Source organism: Coregonus lavaretus (genome assembly GCF_964263955.1).
Source record: "Coregonus lavaretus genome assembly, chromosome: 27".
Classification (NCBI taxonomy): Eukaryota; Metazoa; Chordata; class Actinopteri; order Salmoniformes; family Salmonidae; genus Coregonus; species Coregonus lavaretus.
Genome location: NC_140014.1, coordinates 312,717 through 327,124, shown reverse-complemented (window position 1 = coordinate 327,124; position 14,408 = coordinate 312,717). Strand labels below are relative to the sequence as shown.

General features: G+C 39.8%; 1 protein-coding gene across 1 annotated transcript; it reads left to right on the top strand.

Moving 5' to 3' along the window:
- Positions 1-9,933: 9,933 nt before the first annotated feature.
- fut9a (fucosyltransferase 9a) lies at positions 9,934-11,025 on the top strand (the record flags this gene model as incomplete). Its single annotated transcript, XM_084144433.1, has 1 exon — positions 9,934-11,025. The coding sequence occupies exon 1, from the start codon at positions 9,937-9,939 to the stop codon at positions 11,023-11,025; it is 1,089 nt and encodes a 362-aa protein (XP_084000559.1). The 5' UTR covers positions 9,934-9,936.
- Between the last annotated feature and the right edge of the window lie 3,383 nt (positions 11,026-14,408).

The window sequence follows — 14,408 nt, the reverse complement described above, 5'->3', positions numbered from 1 at the left end:
AGGGGGATTGACCGTCATCTTGAACTTCTTCCATTTTCTAATAAATGCACCAACAGTTGTTGCCTTCTCACCAAGCTGCTTGCCTATTGTCCTGTAGCCCATCCCAGCCTTGTGCAGTTCTACAATTTTATCCCTGATGTCCTTGCACAGCTCTCTGGTCTTGGCCATTGTGGAGAGGTTGGAGTCTGTTTGATTGAGTGTGTGGACAGGTGTCTTTTATACAGGTAATGAGTTCAAACAGGTGCAGTTAATACAGGTAATGAGTGGAGAACAGGAGGGCTTCTTAAAGAAAAACTAACAGGTCTGTGAGAGCCAGAATTCTTACTGGTTGGTAGGTGATCAAATACTTATGTCATGCAATAAAATGCAAATTCATTACTTAAAAATGATACAATGTGATTTTCTGGATTTTTGTTTTAGATTCCGTCTCTCACAGTTGAAGTGTACATATGATAAAAATGACAGACCTCTACATGCTTTGTAAGTAGGAAAACCTGCAAAATCGGCAGTGTATCAAATACTTGTTCTCCCCACTGTACATGGAGCTCAACCGAGCGACACTCTCCTCACAGTAAACAATCACCCACAAGGACAAGGGGGCAGAGGGAACACTTATACACATACTAATGAGGGTATATGAACCAGGTGTGTGTAATAGACAAGACAAAACAAATGGAATGATGAGATATGATGCGGCAGTGGCTAGAAGGCTGGTGACGACGAATGCCGAAGCCTGCCCGAACAAGGAGAGGAGGCAGCTTCGGAGAAATTCATGACACGTGTGCTGATCTACAGCTTTCTTGGTCCTTTCTTGGTCCATAAACATGCAGGAAGATTGCGTCCTGACAGCTGAAAATAAAAATGTGTCCCTATCAAAAAATACTTGTTTCATAAGCATCCGTGATCACAAATCATGACATTACGTAGTACCCATTTGTATATTAATATAGACACAGCTGTTATTTTGAGATCAATCAATCAATCAAATCAAATGTTATTTATAAAGCACTTTTTTCATCAGCAGATGTCACAAAGTTATTTTGAGATGTCCTTCCTTACAGGCGTGACATGCTGGAGTGATGCTTCTATGCAAATGGTTGATTCTCATGAAACCAGTTTTAAAATGTCTGTAGCAAATTGAGTTACAAAAACCATGATGCATCTGCAAAAATCAAGTATCATTCTGAGGACTAAGATGTCTAGTTTTTGGCAAAGTGTCTTATTTTATGTACATTTTACATTTGCGCCCAAATTAAATTATCTGGTCATTTTATAAAAAAATGTCTAATTTATTTGAATAAAACACAAAGTATGTTGCTGTAATTTGTCCATAAATCATAACATTATTATACTAGTTGAAGTTTACATGAAACTACACTGAGTACACCAAACATTAGGAACACCTTCCTAATATTGACTTGCATCTTTAGCCCTCAGAACAGCCTCAATTCGTCGGGGCATGGACTCTACAAGGTGTTGAAAGCATTCAACAGGGATTCTGGCCCTTGTTGACTCCAATGCTTCCCACAGTTGTGTCAAGTTGGCTGGATGTCCTTTGGGTGGTGGACCATTCTTGATACACACGGGAAACTGTTGAGCATGAAAAACCCAGCAGCGTTTCAGTTCTTGACACAAACCAGTGCGCCTGGCACCAACTACCATACCCCGTTCAAATGCACTTAAATATTTTGTCTTGCCCATTCGCCCTCAATGGCACACATACACAATCCATGTCTCAGTTGTCTCAAGTCTTAAAAATCCTTCTTTAACCTGTCTCCTCCGCTTCATCTACACTGATTTTAAAGTGGATTTAACAAGTGACATCAATAAGGGATCATAGCTTTCACCAAATAAAGTGTTATTCACCCATGATGCATCATCTAGAGTAGTAGTCCGTAGATGAGCAAGTTAAGTAAATGTATTTGCTTATATGCCTTCAGAATGAGGTTCTTATTCTCAAACACCCCCTTTACCTCACTTGGCCTTCTATTACGGAAAGTAGCTCAAATTAGGAAAATTTTATAATTTCATTTGAAATATTCATATTTTCAGTGTTATGTTTAACTCAGGCCTTTTCATTAAGAGGGCAATGTAAAAAATAAAATAATGATTTGTTCATTACATTTTTGGACTTCGAAAACTGTTAGGTTAAATAATATCTGATTAAAAAAAATAGATAAGTACAGATCCTAATCTCAGTGATTCAAGACCAAATTGTGTTTTTTTGTTTTGGACAGTTTGTGAGAATGACCCAAATGTTGTTGATCAGTAAGTTAATATAAGTCCCAACTGGAAGGCTAACAGATTGTTTGTCATCTGTAGCACCATAGACTCCACATGCACACACTCCTATTGAAGCATTTCGCTACACCCACAATAACATCTGCTAAATATGTGTATGCGACCAATAACATTGGATTTGAATATGCATTCACCTGTATTGTGAGTAGGCCTATGCCATCTTAATTTACCCAGTTTATCAAGAGATTTACCATTCAAATACAATTATTACCATTGTTGTTATGCAGTTAGATTGGAAAAAACAAAGTTACATTTATTGTTTGATTAAAAAATTTATGCATTAATGCATACATGACAGTCGATGGTAAAAATGCCAATCTGACGGTAGTGGGAATTTATCGCCCGCCCTCTGCCTCAGAAGTTTACAGCCAAAGGGATATTTGCCAATGAGTTCAGTGACCATTGTCCCGTTGCCTGTATAAGAGATGTTAAACTACCTAAATCTCGCTCACACATTATTACAAAGAGACATTTCTGGAATTTAATTAGCATTCTTTTTTGTCTGAGCTGGGGTTGAGTGACTGGGGGGTTGTGTCAACTATCACTGACTCGGATCAGGCCCTTAATTGTTTTATTTCCCTGTTTAGTTCTATTGCAGATAAACATGTGCCGTACAAAAAACAAAGGGTAAAATACAGATGTAATTGATGAATTGTCTAACAATTTACAGAAAATAAATGTTGTTTGAGCTAAGGCTAGACGGACTAATTCTACATCTGATTGGCAGTCCTTCAGACATTTGAGAAATACAACACTATCCCTGGTTAAAAAAGCTAAATCAACATATTTCTTGAATTGTGTGTTAGAGAGTGGTGGTAATCTAGCATACTTCTGGAAAGTGGTCAAACAGCTGGCCACCTGTTTGAAAGGATAATGTCTGAAAATTAATCTCATCCCACTAGAGGGAGTCCTTTAGTCACCTCCGAACAGATTGTAGAGAATGATGCACTAACAGACTCACATACTTTATTTTAATTTCAACCCTTTGAAACCCTATGATGTACTAAGTGCCTTGCTAAAGATTGATATAAAAAAGAAAACGGGCTGATTCACTTGATCCCTTCTTACTGCAGCTCTCTGCCGTACTTATTGCAGAACCACTGACCTATATTTTTAAATTGACAATTGTTTCTGGTGTTATCCCTAAGATCTGGAAAGTGGCACGTCCTCCCCCTACATAAAGGAGGAGATCCTTCTGACTTACATAACTACCGTCCAATTTCCAAATTATCTTGCATTTCCAAAGTTTTAGAATCCCTGACGAACTTTCAGCTAAGAACTTTTCTAACTTCTCACTGTATTCCTCATGGTTTTAGACCTGGACATAGCACAGTTTCAGCTGCTTAGTTCATAAAAATCATTGTGCTTCCTTATTAATAGACCTTTCCAAGGCCTTCGATACCGTTGACCATCACATTCTTTTTCAAGGTTGACTGAAATAGGCCTGGATCAGGCTTCTTGCAAGTGGTTTGAAAATGATCTGTCAGACAAGACTCAATGTGTGATCTCTGATGGTGTTAAGTCTAGTTTCCTGGACATTACAAAAGGTGTACTGCAGGGGTCGGTACTGGGACCTGTACTTTTTATTATTTATATAAATAACATTGGTCTATCTGTTAAAACTTGTAATATTCATCTGTATGCAGACAACACTTTTTTTTTGTTTTTTGTTTTTTTGTTATGTATGCCATTGCCTCAACAGTTGACCAGGCTATGTCAGAGCTGCAATCTGACCTTGTTACCTTACAGAAAGCCGTGGTTGGTTTAAAGCTTTTACTTAATGCGGGCAAGACTACATAAATGTTGTTTTTTAGTTCTCGCAAGAATGTTTCAGATGGACTACATATTTATTCATTGGATGGTTCTCTCATTGATCGGGTTCCCGCCTACAAATATCTAGGCATTTGGATTGACAAAGATGTAATGTTTTTAAAACATACGGATGAGCTAGTTAAAAAGCAAAGATTTAAAGTGGGTTCTTTTTTAGAAATAGATCTTGCCTCTCCCTAAATAGCAGGAAGCAGATTGTAGAGTCAACTTTCCTGCCAGTTCTTGATTATGGTGACACCATTTACCAGATTGCAGCAGCCATGACTCTTAAACCTTTGAATGCCATCTACCATAGCGCCATTTGTTATGTCACTGATGACAGTTTTAATACTCACCACTAAATCCTGTATCAAAAGGTTGGCTGGTCCCGTAGATCAATTCATTACTCCCTTTTTGTTTACAAAGCCCTTCTACACAAGTTTCCAACGTACCTAACTTCATTGCTAACGTATAAAAGAATGAGCTACCAAACCTGCTCGCAGGATTGGTTAACTCTTGAGGTCCATCTGGTCTTGACCAATTTAGGTTAATACTTCTTTAGTTTAATACTCCCCTCCCCCATTGTTGGAATAACCTACACAATTCCTGATTACCTGGTGCCGCTAGGGCAGTTTAGGACTGGTTAATTAATTAATTGAGGGTTGCAGGTGTTTTGATTGATTGTAGTGGTTTCTTTGTTGAAATTGTGGTGTTGAGATTGTGCCTTGTGGTTATTTGTATTCTTAATTATAATGTAAATTGTTCTTCCTGTTCTGACAATGTTTGTACTCAGGGCACCATTGGGAATGAGACCCTGGTCTCAATTGGGCTACCCTGAATACATAAAGGTTAATAAATAAATTATCCGCTTGTCATGTGTGGTTGCATCCTCCCCATACATAATAACTGTCACCTAGTCAACATATACGGCAACTCCAGGGCAGACAGACAGGATTGTGGACATGATTGTCTGGAAGAAGCAATATGCCGGCTCAACCCAAACAGGATAAGAGTGCACATCCCATATGTGCATCACAAATAGGGCTGGGCGATATGGCCTAAAACTCTTGATTTTTTTCAAACTTATGGGCGATTCACAGTATACAGTACCAGTCAAAAGTTTGGACACACCTACTCATTCCAGGGTTTTTCTTTATTTTTACTATTGTCTACATTGTAGAATAATAGTGAAGACATCAAAACTATGAAATAACACATATGGAATCATGTAGTAACCAAAAAAGTGTTAAACAAATCAAACTATATATATTTGAGATTCTTCAAAGTAGCCACCCATGCACACTCTTGGCATTCTCTTAACCAGCTTCATGAGGTAGTCACCTGCAATGCATTTCAATGAACAGGTGTGCCTTCTTAAAAGTTAATTTGGGGAATTTATTTCGTTCTTAATGCGTTTGAGCCAATCAATTGTGTTGTGACAAGGTAGGGTTGGTATACAGAAGATAGCCCTATTTGGTAAAAGACCAAGTCCAAATTATGGCAAGAACAGCTCAAATAAGCAAAGAGAAATGACAGTCCACCATTACTTTAAGACATGAAGGTCAGTCAATCCGGAAAATTTCAAGAACATTGAAAGATTCTTCAAGTGTAGTCACAAAAACCATCAAGCGCTATGATGAAACTGGCTCTCATGACGACCGCCACATGAAAGGAAGACCCAGAGTTACCTCTGCTGCAGACGATAAGTTCATTAGTTACCAGCCTCAGAAATCGGCAATTAACTGCACCTCAGATTGCAGCCCAAATAAATGCTTCACAGAGTTCAAGTAACAGACATCTCAACATCAACTGTTCAGTGGAGACTGCATGAATCAGGCCTTCATAGTCAAATTGCTGCAAAGAAACCACTACTAAAGGACACCAATGAAAAGAAGAGACTTGCTTAGTCCAAGAAACACGAGCAATAGACATTAGACTGGTGAAAATCTGTCCTTTGGTCTGATGAGTCCAAATTTGAGATTTTTGGTTCCAACCACCGTGTCTTTGTGAGACACAGAGTAGGTGAACGGATGATCTCTGCATGTGTGGTTCCCACTGTGAAGCATGGATGAGGAGTTGTAATGGTGCTTTGCTGGTGACACTGTCAGTGATTGTATTTAGAATTCAAGGCACACTTAACCAGCATGGCTACCACAGCATTCTGCAGTGATACGCCATCCCATCAGGTTTGCGCTTAGTGGGACTATCATTTGTTTTTCAACAGGACATTGACCCAACACACCTCCAGAATGTGTAAGGGCTATTTGACCAAGAAGAAGAGTGATGGAGTGCTGCATTAGATGACATGGCCTCCACACCTCAACCAAATTGAGATGGTTTGGGATGAGTCGTACCGGAGAGTGAAGGAAAAGCAGCCAACAAGTCCTCAGCATATGTGGGAACTCCTTCAATACTGTTGGAAAAGCATTCCAGGTGAAGCTGGTTGAGAGAATGCCAAGAGTGTGCAAAGCTGTCATCAAGGCAAAGGGTGACTACTTTGAAGAATCTCAAATATATTTTGATTTGTTTAACACTTTTTTTGGTTACTACATGATTCCATATGTGTTATTTCATAGTTTTGATTTCTTCACTATTATTCTACAATGTGGAAAATAGTACAAATTAAGAAAAACCCTTGAATGAGTAGGTGTTCTAAAACTTTTGACCAGTAGTGTAGGTCCTGGATGGCAGGAAGCTTGGCCCCAGTTATGTACTGGGCCGTACGCACTACCCTTTGTAGCGCCTTATGGTCGGATGCTGAGCAATTACCATACCAGGCAGTGATGCAACCAGTCAGGATGCTCTCGATGGTGCAGCTGTATAACTTTTTGAGGATCTGGGAACCCATGCCAAATCTTTTCAGTCTCCTGAGGGGGAAAAGGTGTTGTTGTGCCCTCTTCACAACGGTCTTGGTGTGTTTGGACCATGATAGTTTGTTGGTGATGCTCCACTACAGACCCGTCGATGTGAATGGGGGCGTGTTCGGCCCTCTTTTTCCTGTAATCCACAATCATCTCCTTTGTCTTGCTCACGTTGTGGGAGAGGTTTTTGTCCTGGCACTAAACTGCCAGGTCTCTGATCTCCTCCCTATAGGCTGTCTCATCGTTGTCGGTGATCAGGCCTACCACTGTTGTGTCGTCAGCAAACTTAATGATGGTGTTGGAGTCGTACTTGGCCACGCAGTCGTGGGTGAACAGGAGGTAACTAAGGACGCACCCCTGAGTGGGCCCCGTGTTGAGGATCAGCGTTGCAGATGTGTTATTGCCTACCCTTACCACCTGGGGGCGGCCCATCAGGAAGTCCAGGATCCAGTTGCAGAGGGAGGTGTTTAGTCCCAGGTTATTTATATATATATATAAACAAGTTATTTCAGTGATGCAAGTCTATAACCTTATTTAATTCTTAGAAGTCTAAGTTGTTTTTTGGGGGGGGGGGTCTAAGCTGACATATGAAATAGTTTTAAGGTGGTCATACTATGGATCATTTAGCTATTTGATTTGGAATTTTAGGACCCCTTCAGGTACTACTATAGGCCAAAGAAACACATTGAATAACACATTCATAAATGGCACAAAAAAAGACAGTAAAAAAAGAAACAAGGTTTTTAAGTGTTTGTCCTATATAGAAACAAGGTTTTTAAGTGTTTGTCCTATATCTAGGAGATATAAGAAAGGTCAGGAAATATATATATTATTTATTTTTTACACATATTTAACCCCTTTTTGGGTAGGTTCACAACTACCCAAAAAGTTAGAACAAATTCTTATTTACCATGACGGTCTACCTCGGCCAAACCCAGACGACGCCTGGAATTGAACCAGGGTCTGTAGTGATGCCTCTTGCACTGAGATGCAGTGCCTTAGACCGCTGCGCCACTCGGGAGCCCATAATCTTTTAACCGGTACCGGATACCTTCAGACGAGTCCCGTGACGTAGAACAAAACCGAGACCACCATCGTGTTCTTGAGAATTTCCACCTTTCCATAGAGTGGTAACATTAGTGGACGCATCCAATGCAAAAAAACATATCTCTAGCTTAAACTGACGGATTTTGATAGGGATTTTTTTATTACCTGTGTGTCAATCAACTCTAGGGGGTTAAAGGGGCAATCTGCGATTGCTACAAATGCAAGCTTGTTTTACTCCATTGTTTGTAAATTATGTAATTGTAAATAAACACTGTATAGCCTCAACATGGTTAAAACTATAATTATGATCTCATGGATGGTCAGTCCTCACATCCATAGCTCCGTTTATGAATTTCTCCAGCTCCATCCCAAAAACAGTAGCGGGGTATTGTTTGAACTGCAGATTGTCTCTTTAACAAACTATTGTAACCTCACTTATTCTCTCTTTCCTAAGGAGACATCAATGAGATGACCTGGGAACTCAAAATCAGACCAAATTCACTAGACGACTAAGGACCTTATTCCAACTGTGTGCAGCAACACTTCATTCAAACGCAGAGAAGAGCAATCTCATTGCTGAGCCAATGTGGAAGCTGCACCTTCAGAATGGCATGACTTATTTCCTTGCCTGGATTTCAGCACACAGTCAGATCTACCAGGTGTGGAATAGTTATTTTTTGATTTGATGTAACTCATAGTAAAATGATATAATGCATATTCAATGTTACCTTACCTTTTTAGATTGAAGAATTATAGGTAACACTTTATTAGGATAGTCTGTAGAGCATCTACAGATGGACTATCATTAACATGTCAACAAACTATTTACTAACCCTAACCCTTATCCAAACCTTATTCTAACCGTAACCTTAGCAAGCACTTGCTTATCAACTGATAGTTTGTTGATAGTATGACCAGCTGTAGAACATCTACAGATGGAAAATCCGGATTATAATTATAGGATTGCAATGTATACCAGGGAGAGACTATGCATTTTTACCAATCGCAAACGAGCCCAAGCATCTCACACTGTACGTTAAAGCTTCCACGTCTTGCAGTCTTTATTCAATCCACACTACACAACATTTTTACATTTTTTTTTTTACATTTTAGTCATTTAGCAGACGCTCTTATCCAGAGCGACTTACAGGTAGTGAATACATATATATATATATTTTTTTTATACTGGCCCCCCGTGGGAATCAAACCCACAACCCTGGCGTTGCAAACGCCATGCTCTATCAACTGAGCTACATCCCTGCCGGCCATTCCCTCCCCTACCCTGGACGACGCTGGGCCAATTGTGCGCCGCCCATGAGTCTCCCAGTCGCGGCCGGCTGCGACAGAGCCTGGATTCGAACCAGGATCTCTAGTGGCACAGTTAGCACTGCAAAGCAGTGCCTTAGACCACTGCGCCACTCAGGAGCGTGGTGCAAGTTGACTTTCAGGATTTGCCCTGTACCTTTCGTACCATAGTTTGTTTATATCTATTGGTTATTGCAGATTGTTGAAAGGCGCATTTGATCTACCTTGGCCAGCAGAGTTTCACGTTTGGAGGGATTCTTTCGGTCCCTAGTTGCAAACTCCACCTACTCGGCGAGCGAATCTAGTGTGCCTGTTCACAAATTGCCTCGTCACACTTCTCACACTGCACGCGCCATGACAAAAATATTTGCCAAACTATAAATTGAATGGTTGGCCCTCTCATACTGTGAGGCAAGGATGCCACGAGATATCCCATTTACAAACAATCTTGAAAATGTGTCATCAGGCCTCTAGGCAAAATTGTAGCCGATTTCGCAGTCTTCCCTTTTATTCACTGGAAAGAGTAACTTTGATTAAATTTTAAGGAATATACTGATTTGAGTTTAATGTAATTTCTTCTTTTTTTTTTTTACATATCTTTATAGGACAGAGTATGCCATCTGCATCTTTCCACAGAATTCTGCGACCCTTTCTACTTGGCACCTTTCTACTGGGATGTTTTGTGACTTTGTTTTTGATGTACTTTAAACCGTCAACTAGCTGGCTATCAGGTCCTGTAGAGTCAACAGCATCCACTATCCAAGTTAAAAACCTCTTCTCTACCAAGGGTGACAAAAACCTTACCACAGTACTTGTCTGGCTCTGGCCCTTTGGACAGACCTATGACCTGGGTATCTGCAGCTCTCTGTTCAACATTGAGGGCTGTTTCATCACAGCAGATCGGAACCTATATAATAAGTCAGATGGGGTCGTCATACATCACAGGGATATCTGTACTGATCTCTCCAACCTGCCCCCCCTTCAGCGTCCCTCCTTCCAAAAGTGGATATGGATGAACCTAGAGTCACCATCCCACTCCTCTCAGCTGCCCGGAATTGAAAACTTGTTCAATTTAACTCTGAACTATCGTCAGGATGCTGATATCGAAGTGCCTTACGGGTCGATTGTGACGGCCCAAGGGGATGAGGATTTCGTGCCACCGAGCAAAAGCAAGTTGATCTGCTGGATTGTCAGCAACTGGAACCAGGATCACGTGCGAGTGAAGTACTACAACGAGCTCTACAAATATATTGAGGTTCATGCTTACGGACAAGCCTTTGGAGAGTACATTGCAGATCAAGAATACTTTCCTACCATCGCCAGTTGTAAATTCTACTTGGCGTTTGAGAACTCAATTCACAAAGACTACATCACAGAGAAACTGTATAACCCACTCTCTGTAGGGACGGTGCCTGTGGTTTTAGGCCCACCAAGACCAAACTATGAGAACTTTGTCCAGGGGGGAGCCTTTATCCATGTGGATGACTTCACCTCACCCAAAGAGCTGGCTGATTATCTCCTGCTCTTGGACAAGAATGAGGAAATGTATCTCAGATACTTTGAGTGGCGACGGCACTTTAAGGTGAAAAAGGCATACTTCTGGGCCGAACACACATGCCTCGCTTGTGATTATCTCAGAAGGCACAAGGAGTACAAGGCATTCAATAACCTTGATAAATGGTATTGGGGTGGAATGCCTTAAAGGGCCATGAAATTGTTGTTTTGCAGTTGGAGGCATTGCTTTAAAATATATTCAGTCATTATGTATGCGCCAACATGTTTTTCTCATTGTTTACTGGGGCCCAAATTAGCCATTCTCTTTTTTATTTTGTTGCCAGACAGATTTTCTCAGCCTTACTTTGCCTTTTGCATTTTTAATAAATCATGATTTATGTTGTCATTTGCAATGTATTTAATTTTTGTTAAATAAAATCTCAGTTTTCTACAGTACATGACCAAAGGTATGTGGACACCGGCTCGTCGAACATCTCATTGTTGGTCCCCCGTTTGCTGCTATAACAGCCTCCACTCTTCTGGGTAGGCTTTCCACTAGATGTTGGAACATTGCTGCAGGGACTTGCCACAAGAGCATTCGTGAGGTTGGGCACTGATGTTGGGCGATTAGGCCTGGCTCGCGGTCGCCGTTCCAATTCATCCCAAAGGTGTTCGATGGGGTTGAGGTTAGGGCTCTGTTTAGGCCAGTCAAGTTCTTCCACAACGATCTCGACAAACCATTTCTGTATGGACCTCGGTTTGTGCACAGGGGCAATTTCATGCTGAAACAGGAAAGGGCCTTCCCCAAACTGTTGCCACAAAGTTGGAAGCACAGAATCATCTAGAATGTCATTGTATGCTGTAGCTTAAGATTTCCCTTCACTTGAACTAAGTGGCCTAGCCCGAACCATGAAAAACAGCCCCGGACCATTATTCCTCCTCCACCAAACTTTACAGTTGGCACTATGCATTGGGGCAGGTAGCGTTCTCCCGGCATCCGCCAAACCCAGATTCGTCCGTGGGACTGCCAGATGGTGAAGCGTGATTCACTCCAGAGAATGCGTTTCCACTGCTCCATTGTGCATGGGGATCTTAGGCTTGTGTGCGGCTGCTCGGCCATGAAAACCCATTTCATGAAGCTCCCACCGAACAGTTATTGTGCTGACGTTGATTCCAGAGGCAGTTTGGAACACGGTAGTGAGTGTTGCAACCGAGGACAGACAATTTTTATCTGCTACGCGCTTCAGCACTCAGCGTCCCATTTTGTGAGTATGTGTAGCTTACCACTTCGCCGCTGAGCCGTTGTTGCTCCTAGACGTTTCCACATCCCTAATAAATACTAAATACAGCACTTACAGTTGACTGGTGCAGCTCTAGCAGGGCAGAAACTTGACGAACTGTGCAACGTTGAAAGTCACTGAGCTCTTCAGTAAGGCCATTCTACTGTCAATGTTTGTCTATGGAGATTGCATGGCTGTGTGCTCGATTTTATACACCTGTCAGCAAAGGGTGTGGCTGAAATAGCTGAATCCACTAATTTGAAGGGCTGTCCACATACCTTTGTATATATAATGTGTTTATTCTCTGAACGTGACCACATTTGCTGCTATTTGTTTTTTATGATGCACTGTAACTGTTTTTCCATAATGTGGGAATCAGGCTGGCATGACATCTTTCATATGGCATTATACAAAAAAATATTTAAATTGAAGAAATAGTTGTTTCAATTAAAATATGTATGTACTATTTATTGAATTGAGGCATTTTATGATAAAGACCTTCATATGTATTAGTGATACAGTCATCTATGCAGTGTTTATTGAACTTCAAATGTGAAAGTAGTTCAATTGTCCTTTACTGTAAAATGTACATGTGTATTTTTTGAAGAAAACACTCACTCTGACACTCATCTTTGATCATGTATGTACAGTAATACAGTGTAGAAAGAAGGAAAGAAAGATAATGAAAACATTTTGAACTATTATTATGCTAATAGTGGTTTTTTGGTGAGCATTATCACATTAAATGCATTGCAGTTCTATCATATGCCCCATTTAATATTTTACTTAGAATGCGAACATTATCCACTTTCATTTTGAATGTTTTTGCTCTCAAATATTTACATCCTATTGTGGTACAATGGTGAGAGCACACATTTTACATGAATAATGAATCATATGCTTATCTGTGTGTGTTTATTCCCATCTAGCCACATTGTCTTAAATATTTGCTTGTATATTTTTTACCTTTAAGAAAATGTCATCAGATGGGTTCAGTGCATGACAAATATGACACCTATTCAAGCTAGGATCTGCCCAAACATCTGTGGTTTCATTGTGAAAGATAATTGAATTGTTAACCAAAGTTACCTCCAACCTTGAACGTAAACACTACATAATGACCTGAGGTAGTATGTACATTATGTATTTGTAGGGGTTTTATTTACATTCATGTTAACACTTGTACTGCTTGTTTTTCCATGCTGTAAAATGAAAATGTCTAAATTGTCTCCACTGAACAATGCATCTAACCAGCTGTCAGCAGCTATTGGCATGATGCTTGAATCAGTAACACTTTACCTGAACTCTTCATAATAACAGAGTAATAATAGTGACAAGGTATCTAAAACTGTTATAACAAGTGTTACCCAAATGCTAGCTGTTGACAATAACTGTGTCATAACCATGAGAAATGTCATGAGTTTTTCACTGTACCTTAAGTTGAAGTAAAATGCTCATTTCATTAGTATAATATTGTCATTATAACATTATCCCACCAGCCACTAAACTTTCATGACATTTTTTCTACAATCTATTGCATGTACTGTAGTGCTTCACATTTCCGGTATAAGGTCTGGATCATGTGCAGCAGCATTTTGCACTAGAACATTCAACGTTGGATATTGCAGTGGAGAGATGAGGAGTAAACGTGCCAATTGGAATTAGGGTATGATTAGGTGCTATGATATAAAGCAGAGTATAGATCACTTTACTCTAATTATAGGTTCTTACATAATGTCATAATTTACAAAAATAAACATCAGGACAGTTTTCTTTTACACTTCCCATGTTTATGACACAGTGATGACGTAACCTACACTACAGCTAACCATGTGACTAACTGTTATGTTAACATATATCATAATACCGGTCATTATGTCATGTTTATGACAATATTATGATGCTGGTATGATGTATAGTTTAAATACAGTGTACCACTTTCGTTGAAGGTTGAATACACAAATCATTCAGCATACATTAACATTTTCATGAAATCGTTATCATAAAGACCTTCAGAGTGCATTCATAAAGCATATTAGTCATTAGCGACATTGAGTAGTACGTCACATGACAGGATAAATGTGAAAATAAAAGTCCCATGAACAAATACATTTTTGGCAAAACAAACATTTTCTTTATTGGTTCACTGAAATACTGTTTATTTTTGACTATTTCCAAAACCTCTACAGCATTATTATATATCACTACAAAGTAACTATGAATGTTGTGTTGTCATTGTTATACTTTTTGTTTACTTTTAATTTAATTTCCAAATATCCATAGCCAGCACAAAACCTATTCTTGAAATGGT